Here is a 22,551-nt window from a genome sequence, read left to right as displayed (position 1 = left end):
AGCAGGAACGGGGTTGGGATTCAGGGCCTGGACTGGCTAGCTCCAGTGCTGATGCTTTCACACTGCAGTTGCCACTCCAAGGGGCCACTGTGAGGAGCTAATAGATTTGAGTGCCTTTTGAAAGGTAGAACTTGCTATTCAGAGTGGCACTGTTACCCTTTTATACTGATCAGAGGGAGCATGTGCATGGCTGGGTGTAGTCTAGCTGTCAGTGGACAGCAGTCAATGGAGTTACCCTATTTGTTGCGAGGACAGTGGCACAGGGTGTTTATCAGGAGAAGGGTCAGTTTTCCGTGGGATGAGGTAGGAGGCATTCTTCCAGGACCTGGCTGGACAAAATTCAGCTAAACAATACCTCATTATGGCTGGGGAGAACTCTGGACCCTGTGGTTCAGGGTGACCTTTCGGTAACCTGCACAGCAGCTATAATTATGATAAGAAATATATAAAATGAAAATCTGTAATAAGTTTTTTCTGTGTTTGTTACATATTTACTGGGTACCAGCCACTGTACTAAGTGCCTTGTACTAGCAATCTCATTCAGTCCTCAGAATGATGCTGAGTCAGGGACTCTTTTCCTCTACTGGAACTGAAGAAAAATGAGGGGCAGATAGGTTGTGACTTGCCCAAGATCTCATAACAAGAGAGTTGTGGAGTAGGATTGGAACTCAGGTCTGCTGGTCTCCCGAGTCTACCTACCCAAGCACCGTCTATTTTATCTCCACTGGGTCAAGCCAGGCAGCGAGCAGGAGCCCTAGGTGCACCTGGGATCCAGACCTTGGCATGCTGCCTGGCAGCCCTGGTCTTCTCCTCTTGAGGGATGGGTGGGCAGGCAGGGTGTCCCCAAGTCAGCTGCATTCTCTTGAGGCTTGTGGAAGGCTGTGCCAGTGGTGGCCCACCTCCCAGGGTGTTTTAAAATAGAAGCAATACCTGGAAAGCCCAGCTGCCCTGTGTGAGACATTCATGGAAGGGGGTGGGAGGACAGATGCACTGAGAAGACAGACCTACCAGAGTCTGGAGTGGATCTGGAGGGGCAATCAGAGAATATCCAGATGAATGGATTGTGGTTACACTACCACTTATTGAGCCCAGGCATTGGCTTTGCCAGCATCCTGGAGATTCAACCAGGGCCATTCTCCTGGGCTGCCACTTCTGGTGAGAAAGTGTGGGGTACGGGTGTAGGGAGGCTCCTGATGGCGTTGGCCTCGCATACTGGCTTTCAGAGCAGCTCTGACCTCCTGCTGGCGAAGTTGCTTTTCCTGGTCCCCAGAGTTAGGAGTAGTTGCTTTTGCTCTAATCCCTGGCTGGTCTGATGCCCCTCTTATAGGCTGGCCCAGTTCTGCCCTGACAGACTGCCTAGAATGGTGTTAGAAATAGCAGAGCCAAAGGCTTTCCTACAGTTCTCCCTTCCTAAGGGGAACCCGGGATGGTGATGGTGAAGGCGATGATTGCTGTGTTGGCTGGGGTCCTTGCAGGGGTCAGATGTACACTCCCATGGGTTAATTAAAGAAAGCGTGATGAAAGGATCATTTGCAAAGGTATGGGCAGAGTGTGGGGGACCTGACAAGGGGTGTGGGCCCCTTGGTCCTTTAGAACAGGAGGGGGTCCTTTGGCAGGAGCTGTGGCGTTGGGTAGAGGAAAGTCACTGCCCACCTGAGGACCAACAGGGAGGCAGCCTGGGGGATGAATACCCCAATTGCACTCTCCCATCTTCTGCTGGTGTCCCCTATTTGCTGAGTCCAACCCGTAGCCCACTGAAAACAGTCCATAATGATCAGCTCTTGGGGCATAGAGCAGGACGGAGGAGGAAGGTGGATCTGGAGGGGCAAACAAAGAATATCCATGTTAATGGATTGTGGTTACACTGCCACTTACTGAGTACTCGCTGTGTGTCAGACATTTCTGCATGCTCTATTTTCCTTACTTAATCCTTGCAGCAACAGTGGTAGCAAGGCACTATTGTTAGCCCCATTTTATAGATGAGCAAAATGAGACCCTAGGAGTATAAGTGGCTTGTCCAAAGTCACACAGCTAGAACCTCTGCCAGGCTCATAGCCCCTTCCATTCGTCACTGTGCCCTGCTACCTGGGTACTCGGATGGGTGGAGAAATGCCATGGTAGGGTGGCTCTTGGTGTTTAGGTCCTAGCCCAGTTATACCCTTGCCATTAAAAATGTTGTCTGTTGACCCACTGGGTGTTCCCTGTGTTCAGAAAACTTTTCCTCTCAACTGTTCCTGACTCAGCTGTTTGGACCCATGGCCACCCTGCTCTCTATATCAGCCATTGCAATGGTTGGTGGCTTTCTGAGAGCACCAAGGCTCCCCTGCCTGGATCCTTCTGAGGGAGCTTCTGCAGAGAAAAGAGCATGCTTCAAAGTGGGGGTTCTGGGGGGTGCTTGGTGCGGGGAGCCAGCCCACTCTTCTCCGTGGCATCTGAGGGCTGCCCTGCCTGTGCGATAGGCAATGAAAGACTGAGAGGGAGGAAGGAGGCTTTTGAAAAAGTGCCTCAGGCGACTCTCATGCACACGGAAGTTAGGGAGCTCTGCCCTACTCCTACCTTCTGGGCAGGGTGGCCAAAGCCATCAATGGTCACCTGAGGGTAGAATGTGCCCCCCACAGGCCTTACCTGTTAACCCTGCCACCTCGGTGTGATTTGAATCTGTTCTTGGAACCAGTATAGACACTTGGATGGTTTTCCCTTCTGGCACCTCTGCTGCAGTAGCCTTTTGGAATGTGACTTGTGGCATCATGAATGCAGTGTGGCTTAATTTTGAACACATTCGTTAGGTTTTTAAATTTTCTGTCCTTAGTTTAAAAAAAAATTATCAAGTACACAAACAACTTAAGTGATTAAGTAGAATCAAAAATGAAAATCCTATTTTAACTTCACTCCTTTCCTAAACCCCCTTTCCTTTCTAGAAGCAGCTCCAAGGCAGCCACAGTTTACAGGTTAGCTCATGTCCTTCCCTTTCACATGCTTTTCCATCCATTCACAAATGTGGAACATATAAAGATGCATATGTAAAATGTTTTTCCCCCAGTCACATGGAATTGTACATTTTCTGTGGCTTGCTCTTTTCATTGAACTATTATCATAGGTCGCTTTCTATGCCACCACGTAGAAATCCACCTCATTCTTTTTGATTACCACATGGTATCCCTTAGTTTGCAAGCACCTTAATTTTTATTCATTTGTTTCCTTATTGGTGGACGTTTAGGTTGCTTCTGGGTTTTGTGTTAAAAATAACCCTGCAGTGAGTATCCTTCTGTATACATCTTTGGGTGCCTTGGGTACCACTGTGAGTGTGTTCCTAGCAGTAGAATTGCCGCTAGAGTTACTGCGTGTTCACTTAGGCACTGCCCACCAATGGGCTCCTCAGGGGCTGTACTGTACGTAGTATTCCTACTTGGGGAGAATGGGAGTGATCATTTTCCATGCCAACAGTAGATATTGTCATTTACATTTTTGCGAATCCATTGGTTGAGTGAGCTGCCCAAACACAGATGTGTCAGACTTTCTAATGTGGCTCTCTGAGGCCCTTTTAATAAAGTCCGTGCTTGGTTCTGATGTCAGAAGTGGCAGTACTCTCTTCTGAAGGCGCTTGGTTGGTCTTCTCAGCTTGAGTTCAGCTCTCCTTAGGCCATTGTGACCGTGGGGCATGCTAGTTGTGTGTCTTCCCCCCCATCCCTGGTGATGCCGCAGTTTCCCTGTAGAGGGAGCTCCTGCCTACTGGTTACATTGTCATTTACTTAGTCCCTATTGTCGGATACTGTTTCCTTTTTTTTTCTACTGTAAAAATACTTTGATGCTTACTGTGCATATACTTATTAAACAGACAGTGCTGTCAGAATACCCTGCTTCATGCTCAGCCTCTAGAAGCTGAGTTTCTTCTTTTCCCTTTTTTATTGAGGTAACATTGGTTTATAACATTGTGTTTCATGTATGCAACCTTATATTTCTACTTTTGTGTGCACTACAGTGTGCTCACAACCAAAAATTTAGTTTCCATCCATCACTGTATCAATCCCTTTACCCATTCCCACCCTCTCCCCTCCTTTTCCTTTCTGGTAACCACTATTCTGTTCTCCGTATCTATGTGTTTGTTTTGGTTTGTTCATTTATTTTGTTTTTTGTTTTTTTATATTCCATATATGAGTGAAATCACAGGGAATTTGTCTTCTCCGTCTGATTTATTTCATTTAGCATATTACCCTCAAGGTCCATCCGTGTTGTCACAAATGGCCAGATTTCATCTTTTTTTTAATGGCTGAGTAATATTCCACTGTGTGTGTGTGTGTGTGTGTGTGTGTGTGTGTGCGTGCGTGCGCGTGCGCATTATCCCATATTATCCATTATCCATTCATTATCCATTCATTTGTTGGTGGTCTCTTAGGTTTTTTCCATTTTTTGGCTATTGTAAACAATGCTGTGACGAGCATAGGAGTTCACATGTCTTTGCGAATTAGTGTTTTCATATTCTTTAGATAAATACCCAGAAGTGGAACTGCTGGCTCATATAATAGTTCTAGTCTTAATTTTTTGAGGAATCTCCATACTGTTTCCCGTAGTGGCTATACCAGTTTATATTCTCACCAACAGTGTATGAGGGTTCCCTTTTCTGAAGACATGTAGGGTGGATGCTGCAGAGACAGATGGGGAGTGATTTGGAGCTGATTGAGGTGGCGAGAGGGGCCAGGACCAGGGTTCAGTCTCCAGGTCAGTGCAGGCAGGGTGTTAAGTGAGAAAGCAGAATGCTGACTTCTCTCCCCATCTAGTCCTGGCCTGAGAAAGCGTGGATGGCAGTCATTGTTTCTACATTAAAATTGTTTTTGAAGCAGGTGCTGAGAACTGTGCTGGGTGCTGTTTGCAGCTGTAGCAAAGCTGAGCTTCTCAGAGAGGCAGAGCTGCTTCAGTCCTGTCAGATGAGTGCAGCGGGAGACGAGAGGTGGGGAAAGAGGAAGACTCCATGAAAAGCAAAAGGGGAAGCTATAGCCACACCGCCTTTGGTGAAGGGGAGTCAGCGTCTTGCCCCCCTTGGTGGGTGTTACCTCAGGGCCAGGAGTGTGGGTTTGGCTCCAGTCAGCTCGTGGCTCCTGTGCATCTTCCCTGCCCGCTGCTGCGCTGGGGATGCAAGGAGAGCCTGGCCTTATGTGAGCTCCCTCTGCCATCCCACGTCTCTTGTCCTTGCATGGTAATCTCCTCAGTGGCCACTTTAGGGTGATTTTTGCTGTGGGTGGAGTGTGTTTTGACAGGTGGCTTTGCTTTTCAGTTTTGGGGATTAGGGATAAACAGGGGCATTTGGGGAGCATTAAATGATGAGTGTTCTGACTTTTTCCTGAGGGATGGACCAGTCCAGACGTGAAAGCCACGTGTGCCACGTGTGGTGAGGCGGGTCCTGGAGCCAGGGGAGTGTACTTGGGAAGGCCCTGACCTCTGAGGTACAGGAGGTCTTAGCTGACCTGGAGATATTGCCACTGGACTGCTCTCCCTGTCACCCAGCTGGGGCTGAGTTTGTGGCCCAGCTGAGAAGGGGACAGCACTGAAGAGGGGTGTTCTGTCCACTGATAACTGTTAGCAATTGGTGTGTGTGTGGAGAATGTTCTGGGCCCTTTGCTGAGATGTTTTGCACGTTTCCTTGGGGCTCTGTTACCTCAGCCTTCAGTCCAGGGTTGTTTCATTGCTTCTCCTGGGAGGGGCCCAGGCCCATCTGTGGCTGGGGCGTGTGCCTAAGGCAGAGGGTATTTCTGGAGGACCTGGTGGATGGTTTCCTGGTTTGTCCCTGGGGTGGGTGTGCCTATGGTGTTCATTTGGGGTGGAAGGGGAGAGGGGAGAGAGCCTTGAAAGAGCCAGTGGGAGCAGCCTGAAATGGGTCTTCCACCATGTTCTTTATGCCCTGATCCTGATGGGGACTGAGTTGCCCATGGTTCTGGCCTGATCATGTGTGAGAAATTCAATAACAACAGCAACAAAAATAGGATCGCGTAAACAGCTTACTGGGCTGCTCCTCTCTGCTCTGACACAAAAGGGAGCTGGGACAGAATTAGCAAAACCTCTGAAAAAAGTAAAATAGGACCAGGACCACAGTTTTATAATTTAAAATTGTGCAAGTTTATAGTTTTTTAACATTATACTCATTGGTTTTTTGGGCTCCCTGCAATGTCTTTGAAGTTGAAGCTTTGGTCAGGATGCAACTTCCAGTTGTGATATTGTTCCCCTGAGATCACTTGCACCACTTTTCATTGGGTTCCCATTTAACCAGGAATATGCCATGTGGGTGTTAATTTGTGTGAATACATTTATATGTGACTTTAGGTGAGGTGTATGCAGTTTGGTAATTTAGGTATACTGTATTTAAAATGGATGGAACCATTCTCGGGTTAATTGAATTTCTGGCTGAGGCTAACAATTTTGGAGATGGAGAAGATGCAGAAGATAGTGCTTTCTCGCATTCCCCTCTCCTCCTGGGTGGAGCACAGAGTGTGTGCCGTCTGGATTAGGGTTTTAATTCTGTGTACATAATGTATCAGTGCAGAGCCTCCCAGCAGCACAGTGTGGTCCTTAGGGCAAGGACTATTTGAAGTTCTTGCCTTCCTTGAACAGCGAGGTGTTTAATAAATGCTTGTTGACTGACTTAGTGATGTGCATCAATCCCAAGTAATACTTTGATAGTTGGTTTTAAAAGTCAAGTCACATTGAAGCTCAATAGATGTTTATTTGAATTAAATTTGGGGGGGATGTGGTTGCATTTCCTTCCATGTGAAGAATTGCCTAGTTAGGTAGGTAGGTTTTACTGTTTTCTCTATGAGGAATATGATACTCTAAAAGTGGGTTCCCGTAGAATGCAAAAGTTTTGTGAAAAGTTGGGTCCATTCTGACACATAGTAGGTACTCCATAAATATTTGTTGAATGAATGAAATCAGAGCTGTATAGAAAATACATTGCCATGAAAAGCTCTGATTTCTCTTCAGTGTATTTAATGTCCTAGCAGTCAATATTTTGTAAGAAGATATGTTTTATTGGCAAGAGTCCTGCAGTTCAGTAAAGTAGCTGGCTTATGGGACTGTGTCTTTGCCAATGAATTCATTTAGAAAATATTGACTGACTCCTGCCATATTCTGGGCCTGTGCTCAGTCCTGGGGATACCTAGGAGAAGAGGTCCAAAGTCAGGCTGGTCTGCTGTCAATAAAAACTTACTGGGTGTTTCAAGCTCTGGCCACAGAAAGAAGCAGGAGATAGCACAGTCTTCTTTGTCCACACCTGGGGGAATAAGGTACGTGGAACTCAGTGCTGATGATTTTTATTGGTGGAAACCTAATATCCATAATTACCAATGTGTTTATTCTGGTGGTTCTTTTATTATAGCAGAAGATGGCTGTGCCTCCCACGTATGCTGATCTTGGCAAATCTGCCAGGGATGTCTTTACCAAGGGCTATGGTGAGTGTTGCATGGAGCGGCCTTTCAGCTCAGAAACTGGGTTGGCATGTTTGGTATTTTACCCATTACACTTTGAGAGACTTGGGTCAGTCAGCTCTCAGAAACTTCATGTCCGGGAAAAAAGATAAGCCTTCTATGGCCAGTGAAGCAGTTTTGGTTGTGCACCCAGTATAGGTAGGCTTGTGAATTGCTGCAGACAAGTGGACATTCTTGTTTCCTCTCCTAGGCGGGAGCAGGTCTGTGGATGCTGCTGCAGTGGAGTGCGGCTTCTAAATTTGGAGCTCGTCTTTAGGCATGTGCTTACGCTGTCATGCACCCTTTTCTCAGACTCCACTGGGAGTGCAGGTGGGGCCTGTGTCTGTTCTGCCTGCCACTGTTCCATGGCAGCCGGGCTCCACACACAGAGAGGCAGGCAGCAGTGGAGACCGGTGCCCTCTGCACTCATCTCATTTTTAAACAACCTAAGGGAGGCAGAGATGCTGCCCTTGAGTTAGTTATTTAACCTATTAACAGTTACCATGTTCTTTCTTTAGGGTTTGGCTTAATAAAACTTGATTTGAAAACAAAATCTGAGAATGGACTGGTAAGTTGTCTGCCTATATGGAGCATGGATATTTATTGTAGATCAATAAATAATCAATAACTTCCATCTGGGTGGCAAACAAAGGGACTTTTCTGATTGTGGCAGCTTGTGGTTGTCACATTCATTGCATCCTCTGTGGCATGGGTGGTCCAGGGGAACCATGTGACTAGGTCCCCAATTCAGCAGCTGTTAATACTCATAGGAATATGGGGCAGGCCTCAATTTTATTTTTCCTCATGTTTCTTATTTCAAAATTGACCTGTGTTCCATACCACATAATTATTGAAAAAAAACCCCAAATCTTAGTAATCCCTTTTAGATTGTGAATTGTTGGAAGGAGGAAGTTTTGGGTAGAATTACTGCAATGTCAGCTTTAGGTCAAAGCTTTTTCTCTGTACGAGCCTGGAGGTAGGACAGAAGGAGAATTGCCTTCCTGTCCAGACTAAAGAGTTACAGGGGAAGAAGGAAGCTTTCTCCTGATAAAGAATTCCCTGAGAGATTGCTTTAATTAGCAGACTCCGTCTGTACTTCAGATATCTAACTGAATTATAGAATGAGCTTTTGCACCCACGCATTCAGGGTCTCACCTCTTGCATAAAGGAAAGTACAATGCATTTAGGGGTGGAGCAATGCAGAATGAAGTGCTGGCACGCAGGCTGTGACTCTCTTCTTTAAAGGAATTTACAAGCTCAGGTTCAGCCAACACCGAGACCACCAAAGTGACGGGCAGTCTGGAAACCAAGTACAGATGGACCGAATATGGTCTGACGTTTACGGAGAAATGGAACACTGACAACACACTAGGCACGGAGATTACTGTGGAAGATCAGGTAACGGTCACTTGTGAAAAGACACAGTTTTGTTAAGTGACATCGGCCGCCTGTCTTGTGACTAAACCTGTTGGTGAATTTCTTTTCTGTTCAGCTTGCACGTGGCCTGAAGCTGACCTTCGATTCATCCTTCTCACCAAACACTGGGTAAGAATATCATCTGTTTTCTCCATAAGGACCTTTAGTGGTGTTTCATAGTAAGATTTAAGATTCATTCTGTGCTGTTTGTTATTGTTCTCCTGGCCTCAGCTGTGGAGGCTGCAGGATTTCTGGTCCAGTAATGCTCCATTCCATGTGAGTGAGGCTGTTCACAATGTAAGTGGCTAAGGCTCTAGGGCAGCAGGCCGTGTTTGGAAGCAAGGGCTGTTGGTCACTGTTGCCAGCCCCATTTTTCATGCTGGAGGGCCGCCTCTTCCCTAGCTTCCTACCTAGGGACACTGAGAGTGTGTGGGCTTAATTGCAAGGTGGCTCCTGAGACTGCACTTTCCTGCCTTAGGCCCTCCAGTCACAGACAGATTAGCCTTGCTGTTTATTGGGCACATCAGCAGGCAAGAGGGCATGTAGATCTGCCTCAGCTCCTGGTGCTTTTCAGAGTGGCTAGAGGGAATCAGTCTGTTCTAGAACACACTCTTGTTTTTTTCCATTCAGAGCAGTGGGTCTCCTAGGCCTGGGAAGGTTGTTTTGCACACTGATGACAAGGCCAAGGGCATGTATTGAATTTCATTTCATAGTTTTTTTAGTTTTTAAAAATTGTGGGGACTTCCCTGGCAGTCAGTCCAGTGGTTAAAACTGCATGCTCCCAGTGCAGGGGGCACAGGTTCAATCCCTGGTCGGGGAAGATCCTGCATGCTGTGTGGTGTGGCCAAAAATAAAATTTGTGGTAAAATACACATAAAAATTTACCATCTCAACCATCTTTAAGTCTTTATTTTTCATGACTCTGACACTTTCAAAGATGATTGGCCAATTATTTTGTAGAATCCTTTGATTTGGATTTGTCTGATGTTTTCTCATTGTTAAACTCAGGTTATTTATTTATTTATTTTTCAGGTTTTTTTTTTTTTTTTGCGGTACGTGGGCCTCTCACTGTTGTGGCCTTTCCCGTTGCGGAGCACAGGCTCCGGACACGCAGGCTCAGCGGCCATGGCCCACAGGCCCAGCTGCTCTGCGGCATGTGGGATCTTCCCGGAGCGGGGCACGAACCCGTGTCCCCTGCATCGGCAGGCAGACTCTTAACCTCTGTGCCACCAGGGAAGCCCCAGGTTATTTATTTTTGATAGCTGTAGATAGGATGTTGTGTTCTGTCCATCTTGGTGCATGACATCAGGGGGAATATATCAATGTGCCTCATTACTGGTGACGTTACTTTGGTCACTTGATTAAAGTGGCGTTTGCCAGATTTCTCTGTAAAGTTACTTTTTTTCTCTTTATAATTAAAAAGTATCTTGTGGGGAGATGCTTTGAGACCATGCAAATATTCTAATTTTTATACTTTGACTCACAAATATTAGCATCCATTGGTGATTCTTGCCTGCAACAACTGTGTTTGGCAAATGGTGAATTTCTTTCTTTTTTTCTTTTTAATTTTTTTTTTTATGTTAGTTTTGGCCGTGTTGGGTCTTCGTTGCTGCATGCAGGCTTTCTCTAGTTGCAATGAGTCAGGGGGCTTATTGAGGTGGCTTCTTTTGTTGCAGAGGATGGGCTCTAGGTGTGTGGGCTTCAGTAGTTGCAGCACGTGGCCTTCAGTAGTTGTGGCACGCGGGCTCCATAGTTGTGGATCACGGGCTCTAGAGTGCAGGCTCAGTAGCTGTGGTGCACAAGCTTAGCTTCTCTGTGGCATGTGGGATCTTCCTGGACCAGGGCTTGAACCCGTGTCCACTGCCTTGGCAGGCGGATTGTTAACCTCCGCTCCACCAGGGAAGTCCCACAAATGGTGAATTTCTATTCCCATCATTCCTTCTACATTTATTAATTGGGATATTACTGAAAGGAAGAGCTCTTTCTTCTCCACCTTTTATTTATTTGATCAGTTATCTGTATCAGTACGGATTCTTGGACAATTTATTTTATTCTATGGATTGTAATCCATTACTATATTTTGTTACTCATGTTGTCCCAGCTATGGCCATTGGGAGGCTTCAAGTTGACATCCTGTGTGCTTTTGACAAGCCCCTGTCATTGTTTTGGAGCACTTCTTCAGAAAGTGTACTTGTTCTTCCCTAGTCCTGCTATCAGCTATTTCTCTGAGGAGCCTTTGTTCCTTTTATTGAAGAATGGTGTTTAGAAACTAAGACTGTGGGCACAAGATGTACTCATCGCTACTGGGTATTTGAGGGAAGTTTTGATGACTCGATGGAGATTGGAAATGAAAGCTGACTTTCCAAAGTGTCTGAGGCGTACAGCCTGGGAAAGTATCTTGGCTTCCTTTAAGGAGCTAAGCATATACCGCATTTGGATGAAGCTGCAGACAGACCTCATCAGGGGACTGGCACCCACACTGAGTACTTACCACAGATAAAGCCAGCTTGTTAACCACAGATTAAGAGTATACCTCTCTCAGGTGCTGTCAAATTAGCACCATTATTTAAATAGCTTTTAAAAATCCCAATAATATTTGAAAGAGGAAAAGCTCCAAAGGTATAGAATGCTGCCTTAGAGCCAAGCCTGGAGAGAAACCTAGTCACTGCCCCACCAGTGCCCTTTCCCTGGGGACCTGGTGCCTCTGGCCAGAATCCAGTGGGGTGGCATGTGGAGGCACTTTGTAACTGTCCAGTGTGGCTTGTGCACACCACTGGGCAGAGGCCCTGGTACAGGTGTCACATTTTGTGTCAGCAGCAGCATTTTACTCAGTGGTTAAAAGATGCCTGATTTTTACATGTCTTGATTTCCCCTTCTTTCTAAATGTCAGCCTCTGAGCAGCTGTTTTTTTCATCAATCATCCTACCCTGCTTGGTGCCCACTGGATACTTGGTCATAACCCAGGTTTCTTCCTCTAAAGAGCCGGCAGACCAAAATAGGTTTATTTTAAGTTTTTCTTATTGAGAGTTAGTTTGATTGTCACTCCTTTCCTTCAAAGCTTGCAAAAATGCATAGAAGCAAGTTGAACAGAAGTTGTAAGTTTCCTTGTCCCTAGGGAAGTGTGTTGACTTTATTTTCACCTATGACCTCTGAAATTCTGACTCATTGGAACTTGGAGTGTTTAATCTTTAAATTTTTTATTATGGAAAATTTCAAACATGCGAACGAATACAGAAAAGTATATTATACCTTCATCATGTTCTCATCACCCAGCTTTAGTAATTATCAACCCATGGCCAATCATGTTTTATTTATACATCCATAATCAACCCCTCCTACCCTCAGATTATTTTGAAGTAAATAACAGATATCACATACTTTCATCTGTATATATTTTAAATAAGTTTCCTTTTAAAAAAAGAGCATAACCACAGTATCATTACATTGTGAAAATTAATCATAATTTCTTAATATTGTCAAGCCTAGTCTCTTCAAATTTACATGATTTCATGAAAAGTTTTTAGAGAATCAAAAATTGTCCATGCAAAATTGTAAAAATTGCTTCATATGGCTCCTAAATCTTAGTTTTTAGGTTCTTCTTCTGTTTTTTTTCCCCTTGCAATTTATTTGTTAAAACTAGATCATTTGTCTTCTAGAATTATATAGAGTAAACTTTGCTGTTCGCATTCTGTGGTGTTGTTTAACTTGTTACCCTCCCCTGTCCCCCACATTTCCTGTGAATTGCTAAGTCTAGAGGCTTCATCACATTTAGATTCCATTTTGGGGGGTGCCGAAATCTGCTTCCATAGGGGTGCACACAGAAGGCCTGGTTTTCTCTTTGTATGTTAGTGCCATTCATGATCTACTCATAAGGGGTTACAAATTGGTGATAATTCTACCTTTATCTTTCTTTCTTCATTTTTAAGCTGGAATATTTCTATAAAGAGAAACTTATCAAATCTTTGGTTATTTTGAGATATAGTTAGTATAGGAAAGGTGGGATACGTGTTTGATTCCTTTTTTATTTACTCTTTTCAAAATAACAGATTGATTCTCTAGTCCCTAAAGATGCAATGTGTGTGTCTTGAGTGTCATTATGAGTTCATAGATTTAAACATTTGATATGCTTCAGTCGCTGCTGATATTATTCTTGATGCTTATATTGTCTCATATTTGAAGCCCTTGGGAGCCTGTTTTTTTTTTTTTTTAAATATGTTTACATATTTATTTATTTGGCTGCGCTGGGTCTTAGTTGCAGCACGCGGGATCTTTTAGTTGCGGCATGCAAGCTCTTAGTTGTGGCATGTGGGATCTAGTTCCCTGAACAGGGATCGAACCTGCGCCCCCTGCATTGGGAGCATGGAGTCTTAACCGCTGGGCCACCAGGGAAGTCCCTGTGGGAGCCTCTTCATCTTAGCTCTCAAGTCCTTTTGCCCCAACCTCAAAGTCTTTGATAGCTTTGATAGATGCTTCAAGCTCATCTTGCACCTTTCCTGCACCAACCTGTAATCTGCAATTTTCTGAGGAGTGCTGGTTCCTTTTAGGAGGGAATGGTATTTAGGGGCCCCAGTTTGGGTGCTGGGGATGAAGCTTTAATCTCAGTGTGAATGAAGCTGGGCTGGACAGGGCTGTGTGGTCCTTGAACCTTGAAGCATATCTGGTTTCTCCTGTGGTCTCTGCTGAGAATGTTTCTCGCTGTGGAAGATGTCCATTTTCAGCTGAATGACAGAAACAATCAGGTGAAAATAGTCTAAATTTTATTTGATAGATGTGATCTTGTCTCTAATGCTGACTTTTGGTAAAAGTCATTGTGATAATATATTTGCAGGTGACATGACTCACCTGCCTTTCCTGAGAAATGCTGGGTCTTGAGTAGTAGTCAAGGGAGGTGCTGTCTGGCCGTATACGCAAATCTGGGATCAGCAGACTAGACCTGGGATCTTGTCCAGTCCACCAGGGCTTCCTGGCCCCCTGTGACTGCAGGGCCCCAGCTTCTACCTCGCTATCCAGTTCTCTGAAATATATATTCATTGGGATCTCATGGATACTGAATTAAAAACTGTCTAACTGTTGTATTTACTTAGAAGGGAATTAGTATATGTTTCTTTACTAAGTGAGCCACAGAGTAAGAAGATGACCATCTCATTAAAAGCTGCTGTTTAGATAGCTGCCTTCATGACAGATGTATCTTATCCACAGACTTGGAAAATATAGCAAAGATGCATCTGTTTCATAATTACATGGTGGTGCTCTGCATAATGAATGCCTGTGTAGGCCACTGTATTAAGCATAGGGAGAGGATAGTAAAAATTACTTAGTGCTTCTTTTTCCAGCTTTTCTTGCCTGTGTTCTCGCTTCATTATGGTGGTGTTTCTTCATTATTCTGGATTCCAGTTGAAGAGAGGTTGTGTTCTGCCCATTGTGGTACAGAAGTTGCTTAAGGGAGATCTGGGGCCCTAACTTTGCCTTCCTACCCTCCTATTCAAACGAGGATTATTATTTTTTTAAATTTGTGTCTCTTGGCATGCTTGTTGCAAGATGATTTAGCTTCTGATTTTAATACAATTTCTTTTCCTCCAGGAAAAAAAATGCTAAAATCAAGACAGGGTACAAGCGGGAACATATCAACCTGGGCTGTGACATGGATTTCGACATTGCTGGGCCTTCCATCCGGGGTGCTCTGGTGCTGGGTTACGAGGGCTGGCTGGCTGGCTACCAGATGAATTTTGAGACCGCAAAGTCTCGAGTGACCCAGAGCAACTTTGCAGTTGGCTACAAGACTGATGAGTTCCAGCTTCACACTAATGTGTAAGTGTATGTGAGTGTGTGCAGTCGGGGGATTGTTTACCATGATTTTTTTCTAAGCTTAATTTTTAATCCCTGGGAAGTGAGTTTGTTGGAATCAGATGAGCCAAATGGCCTGCTAGTATTGTTCTTGTTTCCCACCTACCCGTTTCCTGAAGTGATGTAGTTTCTTACTATTCTGTGAACAATAAATGTTGTCCCTGGTACACACAGAATGGCTGACCACTTACGGCAAGGGCATGATGTCAGTCCACAGGAATGTCCCTTCCCTGCAGCTTTATGGACGTTGGAGGGCCTTTCATTTTAGTTAACAAAATGGGGGTGAGGAGGTGTAGCTCTCTTTCTCTGTATACTGCCTGAGGACCAGCTTGCTGTGCTTTAATGAAATGTAGGCATGGGAGCCAAATTAGGAGTTGATTATCTCAGTTAAATACTGAGTGTCTTCTCTACATGGCAGAACATTTAAAAGTTTATTAACTGGACAGTATCAGGAAGGGAAGAGGAAATTACAGGGTAGGTTAGAGAGAGCCCTTTGTAATCAAACTTGAGGGTTGAAGCAGAGTGCTGATTTAGATTTAAGGGAAACAGATTTCATCCATGAAATCTCTGTAGACATGAAGAACTAATGCATGGTGCAAGTTGGGTACAAATTTGCCAAATTTCTCTCTTTCCACTAGAGGTCACTAAAGAAGTGACTTATAAAATTTAGAGACAAGTAAATGGTATTTGGGTCTAAACTAGTAACATTTCCATAATAAAAAAATTTGAGGAATTTTTATAATTAATAAATTAATATAATACATTAATATAATAAATTAATAAAATTTGAGTCATTTATTTTATTTTTTTTTGTGGTACACGGGCTTCTCACTGTTGTGGCCTCTCCCATTGCAGAGCACAGGCTCCAGATGCGCAGGCTAAGCGGCCATGGCTCACGGGCCCAGCCGCTCTGTGGCATGTGGGATCTTCCCGGACCGGGGCACGAACCCGTGTCCCCTGCATCGGCAGGCGGACTCTCAACCACTGCGCCACCAGGGAAACCCAAATTTTTTTTCTTGTGATCAGAACTTTTTTTTTATTTTTTTTGAGTCTTTTAAAACTAAAAAAGTCACAAGAAAACTATGGAGATGGACAGCCCAGTGGTAGGGGGAGGGGAACACGGAGGGTGTCACTTTGAAGGGGTGGCACAGGGGAGTTTGGTAGTGGTACTGTTCCGTATCCTGGCTACAGGAGTCTGTATTAAAATTCATAGAAATGTATACTGAAAAAGGTCAAAAAAGATACGTAAATTTAAAAAAGGTAACATGCAAAAAAGCCATAGGAAAAATATCACATGCATCGAAGTGTTTTTTAATTTAAAATTTTGGCTGACATGGAAAGTGCTTCCTTGGTTTGGAATTGGGAACTTGCACCAGTTTCAGGAAGAGCAATGACTTTTAGGTTTTACTTACCTGAGTTTCAAGCTTTTTAATAAGTGGACATGGTTTATTTTTGGAACTGGCGTGGAAACAGCTGACACAGCTAATCTGGGTTGCCCTGGTCTTGCAGAGGCCCAGGTGTGTAACAGGTGTTCTGTGTGCTTCACGTAGATGGCTCTTTTGTTTTGGTTTTTGTTTTTGTTTTGGCGGTACGCGGGCCTCTCACTGTTGTGGCCTCTCCCGTTGCAGAGCACAGGCTCCGGATGCGCAGGCTCCGCGGCCATGGCTCACGGGCCCAGCCGCTCCGCGGCATGTGGGATCTTCCCAGACCAGGGCACGAACCCGCGTTCCCTGCATCGGCAGGCGGACTCTCAACCACTGCGCCACCAGGGAAGCCCTAGATGGCTTTTTAAAAACAAATTAATTAATTAATTTTTGGCTGCGTTGGGTCTTCGTTGCTGTGCGCAGGCTTTCTCTAGTTGCGGCGAGGGAGGGCTACTCTTCATTGTGGTGCGCGGGCTTCTCATTGCTGCGGCTTCTCTTGTGGCAGAGCACAGGCTGTAGGTGCGTGGGCTTCAGTAGTTGTGGCGCGTGGGCTCCGGTAGTTGTGGCTCACGGGCTCTAGTGCACAGGCTCAGTAGTTGTGGTGCATGGGCTTAGTTGCTCCACGGCATGTGGGATCTTCCTGGACCAGGACTCAAACCTGTATCCCCTCCATTGGCAGGTGGATTCTTAACCACTGCACCACCAGGAAGCCCTAGATGATTTTTGTTTGTTTTTGTTTTTTTGCGGTACGCAGGCCTCTCACTGTTGTGGCCTCTCCCATTAAGGAGCACAGGCTCTGGACGCGCAGGCTCAGTGGCCATGGCTCACGGGCCCAGCCACTCCGCGGCATGTGAAATCTTCCCAGACCGGGGCACGAACCTGTATCCCCTGCATCGGCAGGCGGACTCTCAACCACTGCGCCACCAGGGAAGCCCCCTAGATGATTTTTTTTACAACGAGTTCTTTTATGGTTTTAAGAGTTCAGTACAGGAAGGCAGTGTTGCTGGTTTTAGAGTGTATTGAAAAATCTAATGTTTAAACACATTTAAGCCCAAGGAAATTTCCCCATTTGAGTTAAGATCTATTATTTTTGACAAGCTGCTGTTTTGTAGCATGCTCAAGACTTTCTGAAGAAGTCAGGATTCTCTGTGAATCAGGTGGTGTCTATGCTCTTCCTGTACTTTCTGGAAGCACAGTGTCTGGCTGAATTTCAGGGAAAACTTAAGAATTTAGGATGTATTTAATGAGCATCTACTTTAGGGAGAGTATATTAGTGAAGAGCAGAGTTTGCAATGAAACAGCAACAATTTATTCATGGGTTAGCAAGTTCTAAGCTCTTTGCTGGATTCCAATGCGTATGGGACCTGCCTTAATAGTTTCCAGTGCTATTTCCACTGGAGACACCCAGAATGATGAGGCAGAACTTTGACATTGTATTTTTTTTTTAATTTCTTTGTTTTCTTTGTTTATTTTTGGCTGCGTTGGATCTTCGTTGCTGCACGCTGTCTTTCTCTAGTTGCGGTGAGCAGGGGCTACTCTTTGTTGCGGTGCGCATGCTTCTCATTGCGGTGGCTTCTCTTGTTGTGCAGCACGGGCTCTAGGCGTGTGGGCTTCAGTAGTTGTGGCACATGGGCTCAGTAGTTGTGGCTCGCGGGCTCTAGAGTGCAGGCTCAGTAGTTGTGGCGCATGGGCTTAGTTGCTCTGTGGCATGTGGGATCTTCCTGGACCAGGGCTCGAACCCGTGTCCCCTGCATTGGCAGGTGGATTCTTAACCACTGCGCCACCAGGGAAGTCCCCTGATGTTGTATTTTTATGTTAAAAATGTTAGGGTGGGGAAGGGGATATTCCCAGAGGCTGCGGTCAATATGGTGTGTTTGGAAGAGAGGAAGGAGTTTGGCTTGCTGGGTTTCATTGCATTTTTGAAAGACAGAAACATTTTGTAATGTAGCAAGTTGCTCCTTTTCAAATCTCACCAGGACCATAGATGTTGCAGCATGGGCCAATAGTATGCATAGGCCAACAAGTCTGAATAATAGATTAAGCTCTCTTGTAATTGCTGTTCCTCCTAGGGCCTGGGTCAGTTCTGGCTGTGCACCCTCAGCAGTGGATGCAGCTAAGGGTGCTAAGGGTGCTGGTGCTAAGGGTTATAAGCTGCCTTCTAAGGAACATGAGTGGCCCAGACTTTCTTGCCATTTCTGGCTTTGTTCTCTCTTTCCATTTTTATAATAGAGCCTTTATAAAAGTAATAACCTTAGCAGCAGAAGAAAGAAATCACTCAGAATCCAGAATCCCAGTGCCCTAGTTACTGCTTTTATTTTAAAGATTAATGTAGAAGCAAACTTCAAGTTCCACGCAGCCTGAGTAGTTGACTGAGCTGCCTCTGGGTGTTCCCAGTGATGGCTGAGATAGCCTTTCCCTTCCTCTGAACCTTCCTGACCCTGGCGTCTGTGCCATTCCTATCAGGCTTGCCGTAATTTGGTGCCTGTTTTGTGATCAGTTGAGTCCATTTACAACATGCTTGTTCTCTGTTAGTCTTGGTCAGCTCTGCCCAGCTCAGGTCGCCTTCCTGGGCTGCTTGGCATCTGTGCTGTGCTTATTTGCAGAAATGATGGGACAGAGTTTGGTGGCTCCATTTATCAGAAGGTGAATAAGAAGTTGGAGACTGCTGTTAATCTGGCCTGGACAGCAGGAAACAGTAACACTCGCTTCGGAATAGCAGCCAAGTACCAGATCGACCCTGACGCCTGCTTCTCGGTGGGTACCTGTGGAATTATGTATCTCTGAGACCTTACCCTGACCCTTAGGTTGGAATCCTTTTGGATTGATGGAATTCCCTGCTTTGGCTAGAGGTTTTCTCACTGTGAAAGGGTTCACAATGAGTAAAACGATCATAGTAATTGTATTTACTATGGCTGCCAGGCGCTGTATGGAGACCATTATATGTGGATTACTGTATTTAATTCTTATACAACCCATTTGAGATAGGTGCCTTTTTTTTTTTTTTTTTTAATTATCCCATCCATGTTTTCACAAATGAGGAACTGAAAGCTTAGAGTGGTTGAGTAACTTGCCCAAGGGCAGGCAGCTGGTAAGTGCTGGGGTTTGTGTTTGACCCAGACTGCCTTGCTATGGAGCCTCCTTCTCTAACCAGTCCCTGGTCCATGCTGCAGACTGTAAAGGGGCTTACCTTGAACCTGAAGGTTTTAAATGTTCCTTTCCCCCTCAGTTTTCATTCTCTTGCCCAGCTCCTGTACTGCATATTAAGAAATCAGACCCTGGCATTGGGTGGTTGGCATCTTATCTTGCAGACCCTGTAGCATAGCTAATGGACCCTTGCGTTGCTGCACAGTTTTTGCATTAAATCTTGTTGAGCTCATCTCTGTTGTCACAGGACACTGCCGGCTGTATCCTTTTTGGGGTGGAATGAGGAAATCTCATGTTGCAGGATCGTTTCTGGGCTGACTTGTGTAATTTACAGACAGCCTATTATAAGTCTTCTGAAATAGGAACTGAATTGGGCTTCCTTAATGTTAGGCACTTTAAAACAAAGGAAAAGGGGCCTTATTATTTGGAGGGCATGGGCAAAATGGAACATCTAGATGGGGCACTGACTGCCTGGAGGCCTACCTTCCTGTTTTCTCCTGTGGGAGATGCTGGGTCTAAAAACAGCACGTGAGCAGGAAAACACACACCCTGGTAGCTCTAGCTTTTGCCAGGTGTTCTCACAGCTTGAGCTTGCTCTGCTCCTGACCTCTCCTTATTTCCCCAGAAAGGGGTCAGGGAGAGGCCCAGATTTCCCTACAACTCAGGCAGAAGAATAAGGGCAAAATTAGTATCGACTCAACTGCTTTATTGATTAATTATTAATCAGCATTCAGTAAGTGCTGAGATTTAAGTGATTGTCTAGGTTATTGTTTTGCTCCAAAAATTCAGGCTTGTCAGTGCCAAATTTTTTTGATTTTTGCTTCTCTTTCTCATGAAGAAAAAATTCGAACAATGTTCTGTTATTTAAAAAAAACGCTTAAAAACCCCATCTGACATTTGGTCTGTTTTTCTTTATCCCAACAAATACAAGAAAGTCTTTTATGTCTCTGGCCATAAATGAAGGTGTCCTCACCTGTTATAACTTAAAAATACAGACCGACTATGTATAAATGGAATTGGGCACACATACTGTAAGGAATCAAATGTAAATAATCACTTTCTTTTACTTGAAAATTGTGTTGGTTCTTTGCGTTACCCTTCTGAGACCTAGTTCCTAAATTTGATATATTTCATATTGAGTTTAATGAATCCTATAAACAAAGTGGTCATGAAAAAAGAGAATTTGATACTGAAGTCCAGAGTTGGTTGATTAAAAAGCTCTTATTCAGTTTGGAGACAGAAATGTGAAGTACTTAACATTTTCACTCTCTTATCTGTTCCTTGACTAGGCCAAAGTGAACAACTCCAGCCTGATAGGGTTAGGATATACTCAGACCCTAAAGCCAGGTATGTGTCGGTTGTGTGAAATTAGTTCTTTGTCTTAAAAAAGATGTGGTGCTGGTTTGCTGCTTTATGTTATTGCTTATAAAATGACTGTGTAGTGCATTGTAAATGAGTGTGTGTAAAGTTTTACAGTTGATTGTTTGTAAAGGAGTGCAGTCATTATAAAACAGTTGGCGAATAGAAGTAGTAAGTAGGAGAAAAAAGGCCAAGGCTAACATGTATTACATTTTTCGTTATTTTCTTCCATTCTTTTTCCCAGTGTGTGCCTAATGCTTGATACTTATTTCCAGCAGGTTCTTAAAACCAGCCTATAAGTCATCCCCATTGTAAAACTGGTTTGTAGGTTTCCTCTGCACAGTTAGCTAGGCCAGTCCATAGTATGTTACAGCTACAGGAAATAATACCCGCTTGGGGTTAGTTTGGTCAGACTGGGGCTTTGAACCCTGGAAATCTAAGGTTACATGATGGCAGAATCAAGCTATTCTAGAGAAAATAGCATTTAGTTGTGTGTGTGTGTGTGTGTGTGTGTGTGTGTGTGTGTGTTTGCATTTGTGTGCATGCTGTGATTGGGAGTGTAAGACAGTGGAGTCTGATTCATGGTTGGGGTTTCATTTCAAGGGGCTTTTGCTAAAGAAGTTTTCTGCATGGATTTTGTAGCGGGGATGATGAGAGGATGAAGGAAAGTGGATTTGAGTGAGCTACGGAGTCGTCATTATTGTTGCACAAGCTCATCCTCGGCTACCCAGTCATTAGTCGGACAGTGCTGAGTAACAGGGATTCAAGGGCCTGTGGTTTTGCCCCTGCTGATCACACTCAGCTGGAACGGTTCTGAATCTGGTGTGGTGTCACCAGTGTGCTTCAGCCATCCTCCATTTGCTAACCTTTCTTTTCTTTCCTCCCTCTCTCCTCCCTTCCTCTCCCTGACTTCTCCCCCTGCAGGTATCAAACTGACACTGTCAGCTCTGCTGGATGGCAAGAATGTCAACGCTGGTGGCCACAAGCTTGGTCTAGGACTGGAGTTTCAAGCATAAATGAATACTGTACAATCGTTTAATTTTAAACTATTTTGCAGCATAGCTACCTTCAGAATTTAGTGTACCTTTTAATGTTGTATGTCTGGGATGCAAGTATCGCTAAATATCATGTTAGACTTCCAGGTTAAAGATGATTCAGCTTCAGGGTGTTACCCTTTCAGAGGTACAGAAGAAACCCAATTTCAAAAAAGGTCCTTTTAGCTGTAGACTTGAGGGGGAGCTTGCTGGCCCCTCTAAAGATGTCAGGTTTCTTTTTTACCTAGAAATGGCTGCAAGTGGAAGTTGATAATTTGCAGGCACTTTGTAATTTGTAAATTCGTATTGAGTAAATGAATGAAATTGTGACTTCCTGAGAATTGAACCTTGGTTTCCTACCCTGATTGAGGAGAGGCTGTTTGATGGTATATACAAACTCATCTGAAAGGGACTTTTTTAGTCAGGGACTTTTTCCACCCCAATCCATCACCTCTTTTACACCAAAAGTAGTCTGCAGGGCGTGGTAGCTGTTTCTTTTGTGCCATTTTGGGGTGGAGAAGGTGGATGTGATGAAGCCAATAATTCAGGACTTAACTGTGTTTTTTCTCATGTTGTGTTTTTTTGCCCTTGCACCAGAGTATGAAATAGCTTCTAAGAGCTCCAGCTGCAAGCTGGGAAGAGTCTCTGTGACTGTAATCACATGGTGACAACACTCAGAATCTAAATTGAACTTCTGTTGTATTCACGCCACTCAGTTTATTTTTTAGCAGTTTAATAGGTACATTTTAGAGTCTTCCATTTTGTGTGGAATTAGTTCCTCCCCTTCAAATGCTGTAATTAACATGACTTAAAACTTGAATAAAATATTGAAACCTTATCCTTCTTTTGTTGTCTTTATTAATAGAAGTGTAAATAAAC

At 44.5% G+C, this 22,551-nt stretch overlaps 1 protein-coding gene across 2 annotated transcripts in view; it reads left to right on the top strand.

Moving 5' to 3' along the window:
• VDAC1 (voltage dependent anion channel 1) overlaps positions 1-22,551 on the top strand; it is a 25,720-nt gene extending 3,169 nt beyond the window's left edge. The window contains exons 2-9 of one of the 2 annotated variants that reach the window (XM_007461355.1): positions 7,364-7,436; positions 7,970-8,019; positions 8,697-8,849; positions 8,944-8,996; positions 14,448-14,675; positions 18,739-18,889; positions 20,569-20,626; positions 21,563-22,551. In XM_007461355.1, coding sequence (XP_007461417.1) covers positions 7,370-7,436; positions 7,970-8,019; positions 8,697-8,849; positions 8,944-8,996; positions 14,448-14,675; positions 18,739-18,889; positions 20,569-20,626; positions 21,563-21,654 — 852 coding nt within the window. In that variant the 5' untranslated portion in view covers positions 7,364-7,369 and the 3' untranslated portion in view covers positions 21,655-22,551. The remainder of the gene's footprint in view (positions 1-7,363; positions 7,437-7,969; positions 8,020-8,696; positions 8,850-8,943; positions 8,997-14,447; positions 14,676-18,738; positions 18,890-20,568; positions 20,627-21,562) is intronic. The other variant, XM_007461356.1, reaches the window with a different exon arrangement.

Source organism: Lipotes vexillifer, unplaced genomic scaffold (genome assembly GCF_000442215.2).
Source record: "Lipotes vexillifer unplaced genomic scaffold, Lipotes_vexillifer_v1.1 scaffold217, whole genome shotgun sequence".
In the NCBI taxonomy this organism is placed as follows: Eukaryota; Metazoa; Chordata; class Mammalia; order Artiodactyla; family Lipotidae; genus Lipotes; species Lipotes vexillifer.
The sequence above is the reverse complement of the archived record's forward strand: the minus strand, read 5'-3'. Positions and strand labels throughout refer to the sequence as shown.